Genomic DNA, 10,000 nt, shown 5'->3' on the forward strand with positions numbered 1-10,000 from the left:
AAATAGTTCAACAAATGGGTCTTTTAGGTAGAATAAAATAAATTGTGAAATTTTGAAACTGTCAGCGGATTCTCGATATTTACAGTCAGAGCCTCTTAAAAATCGATAGTTGGTGATTTTTTAGCACTGACTTCAGTGTTTAGTGCACTGTAAATTAAAGTTATTTTATAAAAATGGTAATTGGGCATTTTTATGATAAAATGTGATTAGTTCGTTACACCAATCAAACATCAAATGTATGTAGTGTTGACCACAGTGTTAGTTTTAGTGTTTTTACTGATTATAGAAAAGAAGAGCTAATGGGATGGCATCCACGTGGAGTTACAAGAACTAGAGCTCGAGCTATCGGGGTAAATTTCAGTGAATTTTAGATCAAGGGAAAGGAAATTTAGTTCGAGTTGGCGGGAAAATCGAGGTATCCGAGTTCGAGTTAACCGAGCAAAAATGACTGAAAATTTGGGTGAAATCCAAGGGAAATAGGACTAAGTTTGAGTTGGTGGGAAGTTCGAGTTATCCGAGTTCGTGTTATTTGGGTTCTACTGTACTTACAATATATGCAAGAGGAGCGATTTCCGGTCCAGAGGTCTTAAAAGAAGAAGAAGGAGAAGCAGTTCTGAAAGTCCCGCTAAAAGTACTGTCGGCAGCTGAGTACTTAAATTGAGGAACATGATCACCACGGAGAAGCGTGAATTATCGGCGATCTGTCCTGAATGTTGCTTGCTGCTTTTCAGTTACTTCTAACAGTACAGCAGAGTTTAAAAGAAGATCAAACAGGCATCCTTTCCACTTTTTAAGCCTCAGACTCTGTTCTCAGTTGAAGAACCCAGGGAGCCACCATTTTTGTTTTGGAAGAAATAAACCAATGAGAGCACACGTATGAACGCGCAATAGAATGCACCAATCAGCGACCGTTTTAGTTCGCTGTGTGCCAGGGTCTTCTCCTACCGCCTCCATATTGTAAAGCGAGAAGACCCTGGGGACGAGGTTGTAAAGCACCCAACCTCTATTAAGCAGCTACTCTCAAAATCCCGGAAGGTGGCCTCTTAATAGAGTCTGGACTGTGTTTTTTATGTAATATCATGAAATACACACATACTGTACCTGTTGACGAATAGCGCTTATGATTATCTTCCTTGCTCTGGCGCTCTAACAGGACAAAGCAGCTTGAATTCGATGACATATATTCTATCAGAAATTCTTTAAGATCACCCTCGAAAAAACCAAAAACAGCCATTTTCCTTTCTATAATCATGCAAATGCAAACGGAGATATTCCTCGTCCTCTTTGTCCGCCATATTTACATTTTACGCGGGAAATGTGTGTCTTGTTACGTATGTGCATGTGAAATATGCTTTAATTTTCCGTGCCCACTTACACAACCCATTTTCTTATAAAAGTGTGTCCGCTGTCAAATCCCCACACTCCGCCCGGGCGAACTGGGACGAAAAGTTTACAAAATGCCGGAAGAGGAAGACTTCGATCCCCACATCCATCAGAATTTATCTCAAAATTATGGTGATCCACCAGAGTTAAGTATTACTATTCCAGAGTTAAGTGACCTACCACAAATGACAGCACCCTGGAAAAGCGTCAAAATTCCGACCGATGTTCTGCTAGTCACTGTAAAGGACTGTGAATTTCTGGGTTGTGTTGCCTTCCTGAAAAACATTTGCAAGAGTTATAACCGCGGTCTTGGTATCGTGTACTTTGGAGATATGGGCGATGTTAAGGATAAAGTGAACGTTTCTTTGCTGAGATGCTCTGAGGGAGCCGCAGGTCCAGGGGCTGCCCTTAGCAAGGTGAAAACGGCCATTCCAATACTGCAACCAAAAGCCTTGTTTTGCGTCGGTTTTTGTGGTGGGCTGTCCTACGAAAAAGTCAAACTAGGAGATGTGGTGATATCAGAAAAGCTAACGACTTACGCTCACAAAAAAGTGATGAATGATGGAGAACAACATCGAGGCATTATAACTCCTGTTAGCCGTGATTTTGCTAACCTCATCAAACACGCTGCCGACGGCTGGAAAGCACCGTTAGCAAACCCGGAAGTAAACAGGAAGGTGGAAGTTCATCGCGATGGAGTGATTTTGAGCGGACCTGAGCTTGTTAACTCTGAGTGGCGACGCGAGGAGCTCCTGGAAAGGTACCGTGAAGCGATTGCAATCGAAATGGAAGGTGAAGGTACGGATCTTTTCTTATATTTTCAAAAAATTATCATGTCTCTGAACCCTATTTACGGATTTTTTAACTTTGCCAAAACTTGCATCTTATCCTGTTAATCAAGATTTGATTAAGAAAAGGTTTTTAATTGAGTCTTTTGTGAAAAGTAAATGGATACTTAAATCTAAAATTAAGAGAGTTCTTAGTAGGTCATACTGTTACTAATTGGCAACCTTGTGTCATGAAAATTTTAACAGCAGGCTCATCAATGATTGGGTTTTTTTTTTTAATACCAAGATTTTAGTATCAACTGATAAATAGTGGATATAATGATCCATCGAAGTCTAAGTCTTTGAAAGTTCTTGAAACTATTGCCAGCCAACTTACGATTAAAAAGACAGTTGGAAGGTAAATGAAGTTGATATTAAAGGATTGCAAAAAAGCATAATTTAAGAGTTTTTTTTATTTTTTGTGGGGGTCATTCAGGTGTATTTGCTGCTGCTAATGATCTGAAGATGGAGTGGGTTGTCATTAAAGGGATATCAGATTACGCAGATGGAAGTAAATCAAAAACCCAAGCATGGCGACCATTTGCAAGTGTCATGGCGGCTTCTGTTGTTGCCAACATTTTGAAAGTTCCTGGTCTTTTAAAAGACTGGCAGCACTACAAAGGAGTGAATCCTAAGCAGGAAGGTAAACTTCACAGTTGCAGTGTACCTTGTTTCTTTTCCTTTAATTTTGTCAATAAAAATGACAAAATTTGTTACTTTTCAACAACTATTTAAATAGGTCACAGATCTTAAAGGAGACTTCTAAAAATAGAGCTCCCATTTAATAAAACTGTTCAGTTTCATGATTCAATTGGCCCCACTCAGTTTTTTTTTGCGCCTTTATTTGCTGTCACATTTTGGGAAGTGCAAATGTGAAAACTGAGTGGGTAAATGGGATCAGGGAAAGGTTGCTTGGGGCATTGTATTTTTTTGTGAAATGTTAAGGGAACCTTACAAATGAACATTTGGCATGTCACTCAGCAGTACTGCAGCCTGGTTCTCCTCTGCTCCTGCAAACTGTAAGCAGTCAGTTGTTATTTATCAAATCCTCCATGCAACTAGAAAAGTTGTACAGGGCTGTCATAAAGTCACCTGTAGCCAAGTGTTCTCCACACCTGTAGCAAACTTGTTACGTTGTGAGTGAATTCTATTAACAACAGGCAATTTCACCCGTTGCCTTATGGAAAAATCCAGTGTACTCAGCTGTAACAGGTGTGATGGGTTACGGTCATAAATGGAAGCATTGCTGTAGTTACCTTTTACAAATGACTGTCTACAGATTGCTATGATACTCATCAGTCAGCTTCAATGTAACCAAGTGTTATCTTGCAGGCTTCAGTAAACCAGGAGTAATGCTTGGTGTATCTGCCTTTGTGGTGCTCCTTCTGGCAATTTCACTTGTCTACAATAACCCTTCAATAAACCTTAAACAGGACAAACCTACAAATGAATTTCACAACAATGACGCTAAAGGTTGGTTGATTTTAGTTGCTCATTTTTATTGTACCTTGTGTTGCTGGTTATTTTCACCATTGAAAAACTGATTATATATTGTGCATCTAATATGTTAGTTATTTACTATGTAAAGTTGTTTTCTGCCTCATTACTGAGGTCCCTCTCTAACTGTATCTTTGTGTCTTTTTTGTTTTTGACCTTAACGTTTGTTTTCACAGTAAACCCAAGGGCTGATCCAGCAATTCCTGAAAGGGGAGGATTGTACACTGCAGGGCTCGAAATTATTTCCAGAGAGTCTCCGGACACGATGACCGCCCAAATTCATTTTAGCTCGGTCACGTACCATTTTTGGCCGTTCAAATTATATAAAATAAATAACTCTTAAAACAGGAGCCCATGAACCAAAACTGGCATTATATATTTCCAAAAAAGGTGTTGCTTAGAGTTTACAGCACTTTAAAGCACTCATTGTCAACAACAAAAGTAAATTACAGAAGCAAAATGAAATAAGCTTATGTGTATTAATAGGTACACCGTCTGTAAGACTAACCCGCAACACATTAAATGTCGTTATCGTACACATTAAATTTGTAAATAAGTAAATGCACAGTAAATGCCTCCAAATATAATGATTTCTGGTGTACGTATCACGGTGTGAGATCTTGATCCTAAAACTCCGCCAGTTATCCATGTTACTCCTCATTACAAGGGAAGAAAAATTTGTATTCATCGAGAAGAGCTTAGTAACCAGGCATTTTAACTTGGGTGTGCCGGAACTGGAAGACACATCAAGTGTTCAAGAAATATGGTAAAATTGGAAGGTCTCGAAAGGGAACCGATTGGGGAAAAAAGTAAATGAACCATAACCAGCATGGAAATTTTAATTTATTTCATTTTCAAAGGGATCAAATGTGACCGGTCAACATGGCCGGCAAGACGAAAGGTTGACCGGTCAACTCCCAAATCAGTTCGGACATTGTCCGTTGACCGGCCGCTATTTCGAGCCCTGCACTGCAGAAAGAATATTCTCACTTAGGGTCCTGGGGGCCATACCTCCCTGGAAAATATTTCCGATTTTACCCTCTAAAACACCACTTAGCATTCCTGACACTTGAAAATTGTTTGCGAAGGCATGATATAAAATCTGGAATTTACCTTATTTTTAGACCAATAAACTAAAAATAATAATGCAGTTTCAAAATATGAGGGTTATTGTTTGCTAATTTGACAAATTCAAGTGGTGGAAATGACACAACTACATAATTATATAACACTTTTATTCTGTTATTTGTATGTTAGAGTAGAAGAAATAACCAAAATGCACTGTCCAGAAGGGGATTGCAACCCTCCCAACCACTCCCCTGCAACTACCTCTGAGACAAAATGTTCTTTTGGGGCACCTGACCATCTTTTCACTGAGGTTTTTGTTTTCTTAACAGGACCCAGGACACCAAATGAAGACCCAGTCGCTACATTGCTGCAGTCCATCACTGGGGGAGCACCAGGCCAGGTTTGTAGAATGTGATAATACAGCCTTGTTGCATCAACCTGATGAACCACAATATATTATAGCCATTCTGGGATGAAAATTTGAACTTCACATGAGATGTAGTAATTAAACTGCAATTTGAGTCAATCTAAGCGGTGGGTATTATTTAAGCTCAGCCATTGGGTCAAACATCCAAGCAGACAGATATAGAATGTGTTGATCAATCTAAATTCAGTCGACCAGACAAACTGAGTCAAACATTGAACTCATCGTGAACTTAATTAATTTTGCTTATTTTAGTTCATTTCATGTGTTTAAGTTTGACATTTGATCTGGGCCTTGGTCCTATTTTCTGTGCCCCAACCTCATTCCCAGGGTTCTCATTAAGTGCCGGCAGCCGGCTAAAAAACCGGCTACTTTAAATTTAGAGCCGTCTACTTTTCGGTCATAAACTTGCTATAAACAAGTGGCACTCGCTTCTCCCGCCGCCTACTTTTATATTCAAGCCGTATACTCCAAAACTTATTGAGAACCCTGCATTCCCCAGGTCTCATGTTACCACATCCCAGGAGCAATAGGGAGCGGTAAGATGAGAGACCCTGGGAACAAGGTTGTCTATGCCCTAGTATGGCAATAGAATGATAGGTTAAATATAATTATTCCAAGGGCCACTGCAAATATCCCTTTCCCTGCTGGCAGCTCATCTCTGTTTAGCATTTTAGGAGTACAAATTGTACATAGTGGGGAGGTGCAGTCCTTGCTTAACAGTTAGTGTACTGCAAGTCCGGCTCAAGTCCGGCTCAAGTCCGGATCAGGTTCCAGCTATAGCCAGGGTCATTGTGTTTTTATTATTGAACAAGGCACTTCATTAGTCTCACAGTGCCTCTCTCCACCCAGGGGTATACGTGGACACCCATGATTTCAAACCCTGTGGTAGACTAGCATCCCAATCAGGAGAGGGAATAGGAGATGTTTAATGTGCTTAAACATTCACACTCTGCAAGCAGATTTGTTATTTAATATCTTGCTTTCTGCTTTATACCTGTAATGCAAAAATAAGTTTTCTGTGTGTTGTTTACATGTATAGGTAAACTTCAGAGGTCGCACTATAGGCTACCGAGCCTTGGGCAGAATTCACTCTTTAGATGAACCATGGGTGTATGATGCAACAGCTTGGGATATTGAAAGTGGAATCAAAGCCAAAGTAAAACACTATAAAGAGAGCGAGGAAGCTATTCAAGATGCAGTTAAGGAGGTCATTACAAAACTGACAGCACAAGGAATACTTCAAGACTGATGTCACAACTCACTATTAATGTTGCTCAATATATGGCACGCCTCTTAGTCAAAGATACAATACACCAGACAAACTTGTTCACAACATAATTTTTATTTTCCATACAAACTTGATCCCTGACGTGTCTTAATCCCGTAGATGTTCCTTTGTACATTATTTTACCTAGTAAACCTAGCAATCAGTTTTTTAGTCTGCCTCCTTTTCTTTTGGTTAACTCCTCTCCATTTCCTCAAAATATTTTTTATTTTTAAATAAGAATAGCATTTCGTTTTACTCTTGTTAATCGAATGATGTCAAATGATTGTAATTAAATTTTATGCATATTTTAGGACTTAAGAGCTTGTTACTGATAGTGTAAATTTTAATTTACATTTTAAAGGGTCTTATATTGGTATATCCGTGGAATGTAACTCGGGAAATATTTCTAACTTCCTGTGGTGTAGGAAGTTGAAATTTCTCTGAGGTGTTTAAGAGACTAGTACTAACTAAAGATATATACGGTATTTTGAATGTGAAGAATAACACTGAAGAGATACTATGCTATCAGACAATAGACCCACTACGCTTATTTGCAACAAGGAAGGTGTTCGCGTTACATTTGGAGTATCAGTACAACAGTAAGACATATAGCAACTTCTGTGAAAACATTATTCACTGCGGGGTATATATATAAATGAAAATTTTGCAGTTATATTTATCTAGAGATAGTTAATAAAAGTTCGCGAAAAACTTTATTAGTATACTTTTATTACGTACCGAAGATTTCGCAGTAATTTAAATCTCATTAACTGCGAAAGAGTTTCCCCCACAAATATTGGAGCCACAAATTTCGCAGTTATCAAAATGACATTAACGGCGAAAGATTTCCCACTGAATGTATATTGGAATCACAAATTTTGCAGTTATTGAAATGTCAGTAACGGCGAAACGTTTCCCCCTAAGTATATATTAGAACCTACCTCACATTTCGTAGTAAATGAAATGTCACTAACGGCGAAAGTTTCCCTCTAAAGATGTATTGGAACCACAAAATTCGCAGTTATTGAGATGTCATTAACGGCGAAACGTTTCCCTCTCTCTATATTATTACGGGACAGATTTTGTAGACACAGCTGCAGCGTTTTAACTTTTTTATGCTGGCATGGAACTTCAGCATTCTGCCGTTTCCGGCAGCTAAGTCTCTCTCGCGGCCTTAAACTACCAAAACTGGCGTTTATATACGCTCTTGCGGAGCTATGATTGATTGACTGGCAATAAACTAGCTAAACTAACATCCAGGAATTGTCCCACTCCTTCAAGTTCTTGAATTTGACGAGTCCAGGAAAGAATATGAAGACATGCAAGAGACGGTCGATCAGGAATCTTAGCGAAAGTGAACGAAAAAATGGGGTAATACCAGATGGAAGGACGACGAGAGTACCTTATTTCGCCTTCGAGAAATTTTGCATTCTTTCTCGCTCCCTATCAAGCAGACCTACTGAGAAACACCAAAGATTTGTACGTGGATATCACATACACAAATAACAATGGATTTCCTTTATTACTGAACATGGTTGCTTTTAACGAAATTACCATGGAGTTTAACGTACGTGGTCGCGAGAGTTCTTTTGAATAAACAAGACTGCGATGCCTACGCAATAACTATTCGTGAAATGTTTACCCACGTTACTAAAATACACCCGTCGTTTAAAAATGGGCAGACTCTTAGGCAAATCATGGTAGATTTTGATCAAGCAGAATATGACGGCTTTGAAAGAAGTATCGGAGCGGAACTCTGCGAGAAAATTTTGCGCGGGTGTACTGTGCACTGGAAAACTTCTGCTAATCGAGTAAGTGATATTGTTACAAAAAGCAAAGAGGAATATAAAATCTTTCGCTGCATTGAAAGTCTGTAAAAGAGATATATTGATTAGGGAAGTATTCGGTTTTTTCGCCTGTTTCCGTCACAAAATGATTCAAAACAAAGGACCATTCCTTGGATTTCGTGACCAGTCTACGTATTTTGCTGAGTCATTGTAATTCAATCAGTAAGTATAGTTGAGAAGTAAATAAACTTCAAGTGTAAGTGCTGAGCACGCTATAAATACTTCTTTTGTTTTGACGTTCTTCCATTACCTTGTTATGTTTGTATGTTATGGAAATTAATATCGCTTACGGCTAGAAGGAAACAAAGAAATCGAAAGTGACGATGATTTCCGGGAATTTTCCCTTCTTCTGAAGACTCTCTGAAGTGATGCGTGTCTAGTTGCAATCCTACGTAAACATCATTTTTTACTCATAAACCAAATTCATCATGTTGTCAGCTAATGAACACGACCCACCAGAGCTCAGTATTACTATTCCAGAAAAAACAGGTCTTTCATCAGTTTTCAAGCAATGGGGAGATTTAGAGCTTCCAATAGATATTATTCTATTGACTGTGAAAGACAGCGAATTTCTGGCCTGTTACCATTTTCTGAGGAAACCCTTCCGAAGCTATTTGAAAGAACTTGGCTTTCTCTATTTCGGGGAGATGGGCGAAATAGACGGCATGACACCACTAAAAATCGCGTTAGTTACCTGTTCTGAAGGAGCTACACAGCCGGGAGGTGCACTGATTAAGGTGAAAAACACTGTGGAAATGTTGAAGCCGAAAGCCGTGTTTTGTGTTGGCTGTTGCGGGGCTTTGAATCCCGAGAGAACCGACCCTCAGCTGAAGCTAGGAGACGTGGTCATTTCCTCAAAGTTGACTACCTATGCAAACAAAACTGTCACAGATACTGGAGTTCAGCCTTTCGGATTATCTGCACCAGTAGGAAGAGATATTGGCGGTTTAATCAGAAATGCGGCCGACGGTTGGAAAGCCCCATTGAAGAACATGAAAGCGAGAAAAGTCAATGTCCATTGCAGTGGTGAATTTTTGAGTGGACCTGAGGAAATTGACTCACACAGGCGACGGCAAGAACTTGTTCGACTTTATCCCCACGCGATAGCAGTTGAAATGGATGGAGAAGGTAAGAAACAAGTAGCGGATTTTTTTAATAGTTTTGACCGCACAGTTATCTCTGTTATATTTCTTTATGTCAACATGCACGAGGTCATTCGATCAGCGCAATAACTAGTCACGCTATGAAAGGGTTTTGTACCCTATTTCATGTCCCTGTCTTACCCAGAACATTGCATAAGCATAAGCATGCTTATGTCGCTTGTGTTATGCTTATCGCACAAGTGTGAACCAGGCTTTACCCTGGGTCTCTCTCCTCCGCAGCGGTTCAATCGTTCGTTATATCAAATGAATTAAGGGGATGGTTTCTAAAGAAACTGTGGTGCTGCGTCGGGGAAGTAGTATACAAAATTTGGTTATATCAACGAAGTTGATAATGTATCGACTTCGTTGATATAACCAAAATTTTGTTCCTTGTATCAATCCGCTGTGGGAGGTGTATTGCAGGCGCAAAGTCGCCTGTAACTCTATGCCTGCACTTACATTACTCATGGGATCCACCCCACCCGAAAAAAAACCCTATGAGCCTCTGCGGAGGAGAGAGACCCTGGGTGCCAGAGGTTTTT

At 39.6% G+C, this 10,000-nt stretch overlaps 2 protein-coding genes across 3 annotated transcripts in view; both read left to right on the top strand.

Moving 5' to 3' along the window:
- Positions 1-1,424: 1,424 nt before the first annotated feature.
- Positions 1,425-7,180, top strand: LOC138022781 (death domain-containing ATP nucleosidase-like). The gene is made up of 5 exons (XM_068869733.1): positions 1,425-2,181; positions 2,647-2,853; positions 3,543-3,683; positions 5,105-5,175; positions 6,242-7,180. Exons 1-5 carry the CDS (start codon positions 1,458-1,460, stop codon positions 6,449-6,451), a joined length of 1,353 nt encoding a protein of 450 aa, XP_068725834.1. The 5' UTR covers positions 1,425-1,457; the 3' UTR covers positions 6,452-7,180.
- A 1,365-nt stretch (positions 7,181-8,545) lies between these two features.
- LOC138022782 (5'-methylthioadenosine/S-adenosylhomocysteine nucleosidase-like) overlaps positions 8,546-10,000 on the top strand; it is a 9,149-nt gene continuing 7,694 nt past the window's right edge. Inside the window, exon 1 of one of the 2 annotated variants that reach the window (XM_068869735.1) lies at positions 8,546-9,444. In XM_068869735.1, coding sequence (XP_068725836.1) covers positions 8,745-9,444 — 700 coding nt within the window. In that variant the 5' untranslated portion in view covers positions 8,546-8,744. The remainder of the gene's footprint in view (positions 9,445-10,000) is intronic. The other variant, XM_068869736.1, reaches the window with a different exon arrangement.

This window comes from Montipora capricornis, chromosome 11 (assembly GCF_036669925.1).
Source record: "Montipora capricornis isolate CH-2021 chromosome 11, ASM3666992v2, whole genome shotgun sequence".
NCBI classification, from domain to species: Eukaryota; Metazoa; Cnidaria; class Anthozoa; order Scleractinia; family Acroporidae; genus Montipora; species Montipora capricornis.

Bases quoted from the DNA above. Each gene is read 5' to 3' on its own strand.
- LOC138022781 (XM_068869733.1), top strand. From the start codon at position 1,458: ATGCCGGAAGAGGAAGACTTCGATCCCCACATCCATCAGAATTTATCT. The intron at 2,182-2,646 runs GTACGGATCTTT...GGGGTCATTCAG, and splicing joins AATCGAAATGGAAGGTGAAG to GTGTATTTGCTGCTGCTAAT. The intron at 2,854-3,542 runs GTAAACTTCACA...GTTATCTTGCAG, and splicing joins AGTGAATCCTAAGCAGGAAG to GCTTCAGTAAACCAGGAGTA.